This window comes from Podarcis gaigeae (assembly GCF_964106915.1).
Source record: "Podarcis gaigeae genome assembly, chromosome: 10".
NCBI lineage: Eukaryota > Metazoa > Chordata > Lepidosauria > Squamata > Lacertidae > Podarcis > Podarcis gaigeae.
The window spans coordinates 46179554-46192805 of NC_139686.1; the positions used below are offsets into that span (position 1 = coordinate 46179554).

General features: G+C 42.5%; 1 protein-coding gene and 1 long non-coding RNA gene across 5 annotated transcripts in view; one reads left to right on the forward strand and one right to left on the reverse strand.

Annotated features, from left to right (window-relative positions):
- The first annotated feature begins 224 nt into the window (after positions 1 to 224).
- Positions 225 to 13252, forward strand: part of LOC310825696 — a 43099-nt gene continuing 30071 nt past the window's right edge. The window contains exon 1 of one of the 2 annotated variants that reach the window (XR_014555453.1): positions 225 to 280. This is a non-coding gene — a long non-coding RNA (uncharacterized lncRNA). Of the gene's footprint in view, positions 281 to 6978; positions 7024 to 13252 lie in introns of those variants that run through there. The other variant, XR_014555454.1, reaches the window with a different exon arrangement.
- Positions 7803 to 13252, reverse strand: part of SRGAP1 (SLIT-ROBO Rho GTPase activating protein 1) — a 110975-nt gene continuing 105525 nt past the window's right edge. For all 3 annotated transcript variants that reach the window (XM_083699053.1, XM_083699055.1, XM_083699054.1), the window contains 2 exons: positions 12830 to 13178; positions 7803 to 11370 (listed from right to left, as the gene is read on the reverse strand). In XM_083699053.1, coding sequence (XP_083555179.1) covers positions 10993 to 11370; positions 12830 to 13178 — 727 coding nt within the window. In that variant the 3' untranslated portion in view covers positions 7803 to 10992. The remainder of the gene's footprint in view (positions 11371 to 12829; positions 13179 to 13252) is intronic.

Here is a 13252-nt window from a genome sequence, read left to right on the forward strand (position 1 = left end):
CCTGTCACAGAGTAAGCAGTCTTGCCAGGTTTAACTCGTCTTGGGAAGGAGTAGGTAATCAAGTCTTTGTTTTCCTCCAGTCTGCCTAAGAAGCTCAGTGTATGAAGAGGCTAAGCTTGTTGCTCCAGCATAACCCCATGGCTTTCACAAGCCACTTGAGTTCCTGTACTAATAATTTAGGAACTTTCAGCACTGTAACTTAGCCAAGTTTTATTTCTTGTGCTGCTTTTTCTGAAGACTGCATGGAAAAGGACATGAATCTAACTTAGCTGGAGAGTTTGTAAGTCAACCATTTTAAACTTATGAAATGTGGCTTCTCCAATGCTGGGGGAAGAAGGGCTACTTCCTTGAACATTTTTAATGTCTTAATCTATATTTCTATTCTTTCCTTTGCTGCATATTTTGCGATTTTAAACCTCTGCTGGGGTTCTCTCACCAAAGAGTACCTGTATTAAACCTGAATCTTGGCAGGCAGAGACTTCTCCTTTTATACCTATTTTTTCCTTGCGACCAGCACATTGGCCATGCTGGCTAGAGCTAATCAAGCTCCACAACATTTGCAGTACCACAGATTCCCTATCCTGGTAGAGAGACTAAAATTCATGCCCTTTGATTGTCAACAGACTGTATTTTACTGGCAGCGGTTTCTGTGCTGCCACCCACAGGAAAGAGATTGATAAAGCAGATTGGAGTCCTCTTGTTACTTGCTTTGCCTTACCAGTGTGGCACCCATGGGCACCAGTGTGCCTGCCAGTACCTCCTTTGGCACTCATGAAAGGTGGCATTAAACATCCGCTTAAAAAATCCACAATGCATGAAAGGCTGATTGCTCTTCCTGCTCAGTTCTTTAAACTGGCTCAGCCACGCCTACTTTGAAGCCATTATGCCACACCCCTGTGGCAGCCATTTTGTGATAGGCGACACCCCCACTGCCCTATATCAGAATTCCACATGTGATCACTGGCCCCCAAAGGTTGGGGCTCCCTGCTTTACAGACTCTCTTCTAGAGCTGAATTCCTTATAGCGGATCAGATTATTTGTCCACCTGCCCTGGTATTGTCTACTCTGTCCGTCAGTCGCTCTAGGGTCTCAGATGGGTTTTTCTCATTACCTGCTACCTGGTCCTTTTTTAAAGCTAGAGAGACCAAGTACCAAGGCTTTCTACAGGCAAAGAATATGCTCTACCACATGGGTAGGCAAACTAAGGCCCGGGGGTTGGATCCAGCCCAATCGTCTTCGAAATCTGGTCCGCGTTTATTTTACATGAGTAGAATGTGTGCTTTTATTTAAAACACTTCTCTGGGTTTTTTGTGGGGCATGAGAACTCATTTATTTTTTATTCCAAAATATAGTCCCCTGCCCCAAGGTTTGAGGGACAGTGGACCGGCCCCCTGCTGAAAATGTTTGCTGACCCCTGCCTATCATATTCTCTCAGATGGCAAATTTCTTCACACCATGAGCCCCTCCAGACATCATTTTAAATGACTTCTTTAGGGCTCATTATTTGTGCTCAGGGTGGTATCAGGGTGGTTATACATGATCCCACTTTCAATGTCATTTGTGTCTGCATAAGTTTTCCCCATTCACTTTCTTTACGGTAATGAGCTTAGGGTGGTGTACATTGTTTTCTGCCTCCCAATTTTATTGTTTCAACACTTATGTTAGGCTGGGAGGCAATGACTTGCCCAAAGCCACCCAGTGAACTAGGATCTGAACCCAGGTCTTAAGTACAACATTTTAACCACTGCATTCCTTGGCTGAAAAACCTAATCTCCACCCATGCAGGTATCAGCATGCTTGCAGAAGTACCTTTGGGGGGGGGGGGAAGCCTCAGGGTAATGTCCCCCTAAAAACAGAGTCCAGTAAGGACCTAGAATGGTGGGTGAGGGTTGGCGTGGGGAATGGAAAGCTGGCAGAGGGCAGAACAGAATGGAGAGACTGGGATCCTGGAGAACATTCTATGCTGCAACATTTTGTTGCAGGTACCACTTCTTCCTCTCCTAATTCCAGTGTAGCTTTACTACTCCCAGGCTGCAGCTGTATGACTTTGTGTAAGGATTCCTGCATGTTCACCTGTGGAGCAGATTATTGGATCTGTGTTGGGGAGCCCCAGAGAATATAGTTTATGGCTGGATGGGACAAATCCAAGGGTGTATGCGTTTTAAAGAATGCTCAGCACTGGGCTGACTGTGTGAATGAAAGCAAGCCACTAGGGGGAGATTCTGGATTAGAAACCTTAAAAAGATCACAATGCATCCAGTTTTGAGGCACACCACACTGTCTAGCTCTCGCTATAAAAGCCCAGAATGCAGTATGACACTGTCGTGAAGGAAGCTCTTCTCATGAATAAGGTTGATCCATGTGATGACACACATTGTCACTGCATGCAAGTATGCCTGGACTGATGGGGAAACTCTAAATAGCTTTGGGGATGTACACAATGGATATAGTATTCCCCCCTCTCCATTTTTGAATTAAGTAAAAGATTTAAAGGGGTGTGTGTCCATTCCCTCTCTTTTAAAGCAACCTGGTGGGATGGAGGCAAGGAAAGTTAGATTCTGGTGCTGATCAGAGTAGAGGTGTTGGGAGAGGAGTCCTTAAGCCTCCTGTCTGTACTCCCTTCCGGATTGTCATTTCTTTCTTTTTCCCCCCATATAAATTTTTATTGGTTTTCCATTGATTATACATATATACAGTCTAGATTACATAAGTTGCATATAACATAGCTGTTACAAGAATCATATATATATTACACAGTTATTTTGGGCTTTCTGATTGTCATTTCTGCACTCTGCTTTTAGCCCTGATGAGAATAAAAAAAAGGCAAGTTGCTGAACCAAGGTGTTTTTCCTCATGTAGGTGGAATTTAATAGTTACTTAAGATAAGGGAGGGAATTGATTTACATCAGGGAAATTACATTGCAGAGTTAACCCGCCAGATTGTTTCAAGAACAAATCACAAGCCGCCCAAGGCTGTTTTAGCCCATCGTCATTTGTGTAAGCCCAGGCTGGGGAGTTGGTGACAGGGTGGTAGTTGCTAAATACTATTAGGTCCAAGGTGGTTTTTCCCCCAGACGTGGCCACACTGTCACATCTTCCAAGGTAGTTAGAGCCACCCACTCATGCGAAGACTCATTCACCACACCCTGAACCCACCCAGTCTTGCTAAAGGTAGCTATGGCTACCTTTAATCAGCCATGAAGGTCGAGCATCCAAGCGCCATGTTATTGGGTGGAAATTCACAAATACTCTTGTCAATGCCACCAGGCTGCAAAGCTGAAGCTGGTCCTACAAAGCATGGCTTGATGGGGCATTAGAAAGCTCACTCAAGACGGCATCGATCGTGGCATCTTGCTTGCAGTGGAGATGACTGATTTTTGTCCTCAAAGCGCCCAACTCTTCAAGGTTTCTGAGGTGTCCTGGTCTCCCTCCCTCAATGTAAGGCTCAACAGCTTATGGATCACACTTAATAATTCCATGGGCTGATTTATCGAGGACAGAATCCAAACCGCGAAGTAGGTCCTCTTCTGTCAGCCTGGTCTTGACACAGGGATAGATCAAGAAAGCAATCTTCCTACTGAAGAGTTACTGTTGTTAATCAGAAATATTGGACCGCCATAGTAAATGGGGAAATTATGAATGCTCACTTTCAGAGAGCTGGTCTGTTCAGGATTTTTTTCTTACGGTATCACTCAACCAGTACTTGCTGTAGAAGGTAATGATATTCAATTGGTTACTATGGTAATGATGCACTAGTTGCCATGGTGCGCAAGTACTGTATATATATCTATTTATCAACTTATTTGAAGGCAGCAAACGGCGGCCAATTTTTCAGTGTAATCAAATATGCCATAGGTAGTCTTGGGATAAAATGTAGATATGTACCAATTGCACAAAGAAATGGAGGGACCCCAGAGAGAAATTCAACACTTCTTGGCACTCCACATTTACATAGTTGCTAAATATGGGTGTTCCCCCCCCCACCTCGCCGCACAATTTTGTGAAAATTCAACTCCTCCTCCCTGTCCCTTTGTCTAAAATATTCATTCATCTTCACTAGTGCCTGTTGGGACTGGGGTGGGGGCAGCAGTAGATGGAGCCCACTAATTCTATTTTTTGAAATCAAATTTTTAAAATTTGTTTTGTAAAAGAGCATGACACAGTGGCGTAGCGTGGGTTGTCAGCACCCGGGGCAAGGCAAGTAATTTGTGCCCCCTAACCCGTGGATTTGCGCCCCCTAACCCTAACACCCAGATGTTGTGCCCGGTGCGGCCAGCCCCCCCTGCACCCCCCATGCTACGCCACTGGCATGACATTACGTTTCCCCTTCCCATCCCACTCCCCGGAGCACAGACTCCTATGAGAAAGCATTGTTCCAAAGTTTCAAATGTATCTAATGCTCCTGCTGCCTTGCAATATATCTTTGTGAGAAGCGAAAGCTAAGGAGTATACCTTACACAGATCTGGAGTGGAGTCCCCAAGAAGGTTGGATGGTGCTTTGTATACCTCCTTCCAGTAACTCCTGCAGCCAAGCTCTGGTGCCAGATATATTGCTCTGCTTTCCTTTGGACCACATCAGCAGGGCAGAGAGGGAGGTCTTGTCGTCTGGGTAACCTAGGACCTCCATACGCACTGCAGAGGCTTGCATCCCTGAGAGGTCACTAGTGCAACCCCCTGCAATGTAGGAGTCTCAGTTAAAGCATCCATGACAGATGGCCATCCAAGCTCTGCTTAAAAACCTCCAAGGAACTGTCACAGGTTTTCCCCCAAAAGTTTATTCGGGATCTCCTTTCTTGTAACTTGAAGCCATTGCTTCAAGTCCTACCATCCAGAGCAGGAGAAAACAAGCTTTCTACCTCTTCCACGTGATAGCCCTTAAGAACTGTGACAATTCTACAATTTTATGATCACCATGGAGATTTTATGATCACCATGGCTTCTCGTTTTTTTGTGGCCCAGCTTCTTGGATGACAGGATTGTGGTACCTCCAAGAAGGGAGAAATCAGGTCAAAGCATCACTCCTCTCTCCCTTAACCAGGATTTGACCCCAGGTCATGGCAGTTATATGCTGAATCCTCACTACCTTAGACAACTGAAGAAGCTTCTCAGGCCTCAGCTTATCATCTCCATAGAATGAGTCAGTTGGCATGTGCCGTGTTATTTGTGATGGCAAGATATCCCAAGCAGACTTTCCAAAGTTTGCTCCAAGTTAAGTAGATGTAAATCAGCTGAGCAGGGATATATTTTCCTTTAACAAAACCACTTCAGAGGGATTCCTTATTCATACCCTACCTAACATTTTCCTGACGCTGTTGCATCCATAATAAGGAACATTTGTATTAGTTAAATATTGAAGCAGGTTTCTTGTTAAGGTACAAAAAGGGATGTGATGGAGATAAAACAAGACAGGCAGGAGATAAAAGGGTTGTGTCTTTGTGACATCAAGATTTACCACTGGTAAAAGTAGGGTGGATATGCAGCTGCCTCCCTTTGTAACTCTGTCGTGCTGAAAAGGCTAATTCTGGAGACACAGCTCCATGCAAAATGCATGATTTGGCATCAATGTTACATAAAAAGAAATGCAAGGAATGCAATGCAGTGCATGGAGTTTTCTCCCTTAGCATTCCGTATCTGCTTCATGCATATAGTTTTCCTGCATTAATTCCTTCCAGAAGATGCAAGTAATTCAAACTTGGTATATCTCTGTTCAGTTCTTATTGGCCCCTTCATACTGGCATTTTATTGCAGCTGCATTCTGCGACATGTTCTTGACACAATAATAGTGCTTTAGTTAGTGGTTTTATTCTGCTATATGGATGTATATGGATTTATTCTGCTTGAGTTTGTACTGTGCTGCTTCTCCAATGATACCACATTATTGCTGTCCTGAGGGGCTATGGCTCAACCAAAGCAGGACAAAATAAACCAGGACATTTGTGCTATAAAAAAAAAGTTACGGGATTTCAGCATGAAGTTACAGGATATGCTGTGATTGACACAGTGGAACCACTCCGAAACTTGCTGTCACAAACAGTATTGAAAGTGGGATTGTGTGTAACCACCCTATAGCATCATGAACACAAATCATAATGAACGCAGAATAAAAAGGATGTTTGCAGGGCCCCTAGAAGGTATGATTTCCCCCTTAATATTCCAGTGAAAGTCAGAAAATTATTGGCTCATAGCTGTTTTGAAGGGAAAAATAACCTTCAAATGGGATTTTTTGTGGAGTGCCTTTTGTGTGTGGTCGACACCTCAAAGGCACTCCTTGCAGCTCCACCCCTCCTTGGGTGAGGGTCTTGGATGGCACATAGCTTGTGTGAGAGCCAGATGTGCTAGTGTTATAGACAGTAATCTGTGTGATCCATGGGTAGGAATTTGTTTATATATTTTTATGGTTCTGCCAGTGAATGTTTAGTCTCCCGCCATTTGCAGCTCGTTTTTTGTAGAACAAAAATGGTGCTAGAGTTGGAGTGAATGTGTGCAAATAGAATTGTGCAAGTGATATCGGATGACTACTGGGTATTGTATGGTTTGTGTAGATGTAAAAGAATGTGCCTTAGACGAGAGGTGAGAAGGGAAGGGGTTCCTTATTTTTTAAATGTGCTGCTATCTTAATGTTTTGGGTTTGTTATGGTTTTATATTGCAGTTTTTCAGTTTCATTCTTTATTATAGTTCTTTGTTATTTTTGTGAACCGATCAGAAGTTGTGTTATTAAGCAGTATGTAAGTAAATGAATCTACTGCACATTTTGGAAAATGGCTCATTCATTTGTTCTCTGTAGTTTTGGCTGCCTCTTCAGAGAGTGTTGCCAAGCTTGGCACAAGAGTTTCCATAGTGGAGGCAGCCCTCTTTGGGAATCTTGGGGCTCTAGCTGCCCTTTTGAATCAAGATGGTGGACCAAAACATGACTCTGGTGTGACTTCACCCTTTTTTTTGGCATAGGTTTGCCAGCTATTGAAAATGGTCATCAAACAGGGGTTCCTGAGGTGGAGCATATTTGATCACTGTTAGGATGCCAGGTGTTGTTTTGAATCAAGATGTTAGACATCACTTTGGTGTTACTTCACATGATATTTAGCATGGCAAGCCCTGACTCACAAATCACACTATTTAGAAACCATAGTATTTTTTGCTTTCTAAAAAATACCTGGGCAGTGCAAGAGACTCCTCACTTAGATAAATGTATATGGCAGTGGCGTAGCGTGGGGGGTGCAGGGGGGGGGGCGGCCGCTCCGGGCGCAACATCTGGGGGTTAGGGTTAGGGGGCGCAAATCCACGGGTTAGGGGGCGCAAATTACTTGTCTTGCCCTGGGTGCTGACAACCCACGCTACGCCACTGGTATATGGAGTCATCTGTGTTCTTTGTCTACCATTTCCACTATGCACCCTTGAATGTGATACAGTTGCTTTCATGAGCTGGAACTGAAAGAGGAGAGTTTGTTTGCTTTGAATCTGGACAAGGAAAAAAACGAGTTCTGAGCCTTTTTTAAAATGGCTGGTAGAAGTGATCTTTGTACTTTGTGGCTGTCTGGGTTTGCTGTTGGTTTTGGGAACAGCACTACCTTCATGAATGACTGCTTGCTTACCTGCTCAGCTTGTACACTTGTAAATAAATGAGATATTTCCGAGCACCATAAGACTCCCAGGCTGCCTCCACTAAAGGTAAATATGACCCTGTAAAGGTGTCTTGGAACTTAGGGAATTGGGCCTCATTAACACTGAGCCTAGAAAAGGCATACGCAAGGATACGCACACGTAGAAATATGTTGATAATTAGACATCATTAAAACAAAACAAACACAGACAAAACTACCCTTATTTATTATATAAAGTTACACTATGAGAAACAAATCTGAATGTATATTGAAGCCTGTAATGGTACATGCCAAAATGTACAGTACTATACATAAAAGTGCATTGTCACAACAGCTTAACAGTACGTTTTCTTCTTTTAAAACTGTGCAATTGTAACTCTCCTGTTGTCTGAGAATGGAAGGAATGCAATGGGAATGCAGCAGAACATGAAATGGAACTGCAACAATACAAGAGCAAAGTTAAAGCTCCTCTAAAAATGTAAAGGCACTTTCACATGTACATACTACAGATGTACATTGACACAATTAGGTAACAGTCAACAAGCAGGAAGCTACCAGCACTGCAATCTATCAAACTGACAGTCAAGGACAATACTGATTCGATTAGGTACACAGGCGGTTACCCTTTTACTATACAGCCTGTAGCTGTATCAGTCTTTCCTCTTAAATATCCATTCACTATACTTCAAGTAGCTATAACAAACCATCAAACTACACACATTTAACTCGCGTGAATGTTCTAAGCAGAAGCAATCACTGGATGCACTGTTTCTAATATTTTTCCCCTTCTCCACTAAACAATCTCTAATATAAGCAGTATGGAGGCTGGTACAGTTATTCAGACGTACAGAGTTTCCCTATGCAATTTCATGATACAGGCACCCACCTTAAGTTTTGCCACACAACCTATTAATAAGAATACGAAGTCACTAGGCTATAATGCACTTAAAGGAACGGCAACGCTTCCGTTTGTCCCATAGGTCCTAGATTTGGGCTCGTTACAAAAATAATTCCTAGCCTTGCAGGGGCCACGGCAACACTTCACTATGATTAGCATTAGCTAAAAGCTCACTGCAGAGTCCAGGATCTTAGTTAAGCTTCCAGGGTGCAGTCTAGGGATATGGGATCGAGTTCCTTTCTAGATACTGGCAGCTTTGGTGAATGTAACATTTCCCATGGTCTACTGTGGCAAACAAAATCATTATATATACTGTAGCGCCAAGTGAATTCTTTTTCATCTTGTTTTTCAGATTTATGAATTCCACCCAGATCTGTTTTCCAATTTAGGTTTGTAAATAGCCCCCAGCTTCATCAGCTGAGATGAAAATGTTTGTCTCTCCCCCATTTTTGGGCACAAATAACTAACAGAAGATGTGTGAGCAGGGTTGGCTCACAGATGTTCATGTGGGCAACTTGTTTGCAAAGCTACTTACGTCTTTGCCACGTCCATGCTACATGTGATTTGGCAATCCCATTCAGCTAAATATAATTAGTAAACAAACTGCAATGGGACTAAATCAGTCCCAAACAACAGTGGTAGCTACAATGTCCTTAGGCAATTCTTTCTGCCTAACAAGTCTCCTCTTGTTTGAGTCTGCAAGTCTCCTCTTGTTTGAGTCTGCATAGTGCGAAGGACCCAAATGAAAACATTCATTTTGAAGAATGACAAGTTCCTAATGTGACAAGTTCTATGACAAAAGAAACCCCTTATTTTGATCAAGTTTTGCATATGTAGACAAGTATCAGCTGAATCAATTCCTTCCCCCAACTCCAGCCTAGTACTTACATGGTTTTTAGTTAAGTGTTTGCCTGATTAGTAACATGTGATAAATTCTCCTGTGGAGTGAGGTGGTGACCTTGTAAAAAGATTCACGGAAATGATATAGCTTACTGTTAAGTTTGTGCAAAACACTTGTTAGTTCATATGTAACAATAACAACAAAGATGAAGCACTATGCAGGTTGATAGCTTCACCCACACATAAACACACATGAAAAAAGTAATGACATGTTAATTAGGGGGGGGGGAGTGGTTCTGATACATTTTGTTCAGTTTCTAGAGTAGAAAGTGAGATCTTTGCCCTGTGAACAACCTCTCGCCTCAAGAGGAGTTATTCCAGTTTAGAAATCAAAATTCACCTGAATAAATACACTCGAGAAACAGCACACTCTTTTGTACACAGTAGCCCCTTTCGCATGCCACAAGGAGCAATAAAACCATGGCTTACTATGAACGAGCCTTGTACCAGTGCATGGTGTTCAATCTGTCCTACTCTTCTCGGAGCCAGGAGTAACAAACCACAAAACTTGGCTTTGTCTTACTTATGAACCCGCGACTGGTTTGTTTCTTGCAAACAAACAGCTAGTGGCAAGCTACAAACAAATTGCAAGAACTAGCTACCACTTGTTCCTGGCTTACCACTCATGGTTTGTTTGTTGCTCAAGTCAAGCCTTGTGGTTTGTTTCTTCTAGGAGCTAGCACACTGCTTGTTCACACAAAGCAATAAGCCATGTCTTACTGTGACGTGCAGGCCAATGTGTTTCATAATCATAAGGATACAGCAGCTTTAAAGTGTAGGTTTTCGAGGAATGTTTTGTTACAAATAATTTGATTAGCTAAGACTATCTGCAGAGACATCTAAACCATCGGCTCATAGGAATGTAAACATATTTTTTGTAGTGATTTGTTTCTGTGAACAGTTGTCTGAAAGAACTGGTGGCTAAAAATCTACCTTTATTGCAGTGCAGCAAGCCTGAGTGCAACCATTAGAAACTATTCTATATAGCATTTCTGACAACAGGCTTTAACTTTGATTTAGAGAGCTGCCATCTACGTCGGTGTGAGATGCAAATACATTCTCCATATGCAGTACTAATCCTACCAACACACATACAAAGTATTTTGAAGGAAATGTCTTTCCTGATTCACTTCTTAATAATTCTCAAGATACAAACTTTTAGCCCATATAAAAAAATCTGATCTATACTGGAGCCAATTACAATATAGAAGTAAACAAATCCATTAACTAATCCCTTTCAAATGACCACTCATAAGTCTAAAAACTAGAGTAAGTGTAACTTATTGAACCTCACGGGATGCTGGCTGTGACCTGTGATGCTTTTATTAGAAAAGGTGCAGCGTGGAGTTTTCAAGTAAAAGCATGTATTCCTGTTGTTTTAAAACGACACACAATTAACTGTCCAGTTTAAAAATTGGACCCATGTTAACGTAGGTAGCTTGGAGACATTACACTAAAAAAAAAAAGTTTTTTAAAAAACGAAACCTCTCCCGTTATAAATTAGAAACGAATGGTGTGATGGAACACAAGACATTGATCAGCGCTCCATCCTTTTGGTAGTTCACTCCACGCTTGCCACACAAACTACTTGGTTTTCACATTGTGCAAGACTTGTCTGCTGGACCTTGGGAAGGAGAGGAAGGGCCCACGGTTGGGTTTGTTTTTGGAAGAATGATGGGCTTTGGCCTAAGGGCAGGCGGTTTCAGTTGCACCCCCATCCTGGGTGCGACCATGGGCTTGAAGGTACTCATAGTATCACTGGAAGAGCTGGTGCTACGCCGGATCTGAGGCTCGGTGCTTCTCAAGAGGACGCTGTGAAGAGGGCTCAGGGATTCCGTGGAGGCGGTGCTGGAGGGGGAGTTTTTCATTTGTTCCAAGGTATCCAGCACTACATCTGGGGCATGTTTTGCAGAGCTTTGACGTTCCAGTTCCCGGAGTTCATTCAGAGCTGTGTTCATTGTTTCTTCAATATCCTGTTCCAAAGGAAGAAGCAAGTTTGCTAAAGATTAATGAAATACCGAACACCAAAGATGGCACGGGGGATTGCTTTGTGCCTCCTCCCTACATTATGGTGGAAACCAAATCTCTTTCTCTCTTGTGTGAGAGTGAACATATTAACCAAGCACCAGTAGTACTGAGGCGCAGGAATGCCTTAATAGATAACTACATGTTTATAAAATACCAAGAACACCATGTGTAGAACTATTCAGTCACAGCAAGGTGCAAGCAAGAACAATACCAGGTGTTTCCTGCTTATCTGAAGCACAATACCTATTTTTCAGATAATAAAAAATACTCATGTTTTTATCCTTAGTACTATACTTGGGGCTAGATGAATGAGTGCTACAGTGCTTCTCCTGGGCAACAGAGAAGTGGACACGCTGCAAGAAACATGCGTCATTTGGGATTTGCTGTGCAGACTTGCTACTCCTCAAACTTTAAAAAATGGTTTAAGAAATACTGATATTATATAAAAAAATTCCTTCCAGTAGCACCTTAAAGACCAACTAAGTTAGTTCTTGGTATGAGCTTTTGTGTGCATGCACACTTCTTCAGATACACTTCTTCAGATATCTGAAGAAGTGTGCATGCACACGAAAGCTCATACCAAGAACTAACTTAGTTGGTCTTTAAGGTGCTACTGGAAGGAATTTTTTTTGTTTTGACTATGGCAGACCAACACGGCTACCTATCTGTAACTGATATTATATAAATGCTCTTCGCCATGAAGGCAAACCGGCTGGAATTCAATGCTGAGCCTATTCATGAGTACACCCATTGAAGTTAATAAACATGAAAAACTTAGGTTCATTGGGTCTATTCCAAATAGGACTTAGCTGAATAGAATCCCCAAGGTTCAAAAAGAGATGTGAAAACATGTATGTTTTGTAGTTGATTTTTAAGGAGTGGAAGAGACTGGACCACGTGAGTATCTCCCGAGTTCCAAATATAAGGTGCAAACAGCATGAAGTTAACATTAATATGACAATAAAAGGAAAGGTAGTGCAAAGATCATATTATGGGCAAGGAAGATTAGATGAAATGCAGAGTGAAGAACAGATATCTGTAGTTTAAGATGAAATTTAGGAATTCCAACAAAAAAGGCACTGAAGTAATCAAGTATGGCTAAAATAAGATAATTAGTAAGAGTCTCAGTGCTAACTTCTATCTTGCTCACCTTTATCATTAAATATATCCAGCGATCATGTAAAGCACAGAATTAACTTAGAGGTGAGGCATCGCTTTTTGTGTACCTGCACACATTACCAAGCTGATATGAACACAACACAATCAAGGAACTAGAATAAACACTAATAGCACAGCCACCAGGACACCAGATTGAGGTTATAGGCTTGTTTATCTCAAAAGTTCACACTAGCATTCCCTGTAGTAGAGAAAGCAACAACTCCTATGTTAACTCACAAGACGCACCTGAGCAATTGCCTCTGGGTCAAGTGGTTTGTGATCATTGAAAACTGGGTATTGGCCAGATGATGTTGATCTTCTAATGGGTGGGCTGTCAATTTTCTTCAGGGATTCATGCCTACTAATATTGGTGAGGCTGCCATGACCAGGTCTTCGTCTCCTTTCTGGGCTATCTGTATTGAGACTGCGGTTTTGAAGGGCAGCACGAGAAGCGCTGTGGCTTGTCATACTGGGGGAGCCCAACTCCAGCGATGAATTGGCAAGGCTGTGCGGTTGATGAACTGGGCAGTGTCCATCGCTGGTTCTGCCAGGGCGTCTGCTGGGAAGCGAGAGTTCAGATCTCTTGCGCTGCTGCCTGCACAGAGAGGCAAAGTGAAGACACAGGAAATGAAACGAAGAACGTACGAATCATACCTGTCAATACATGTT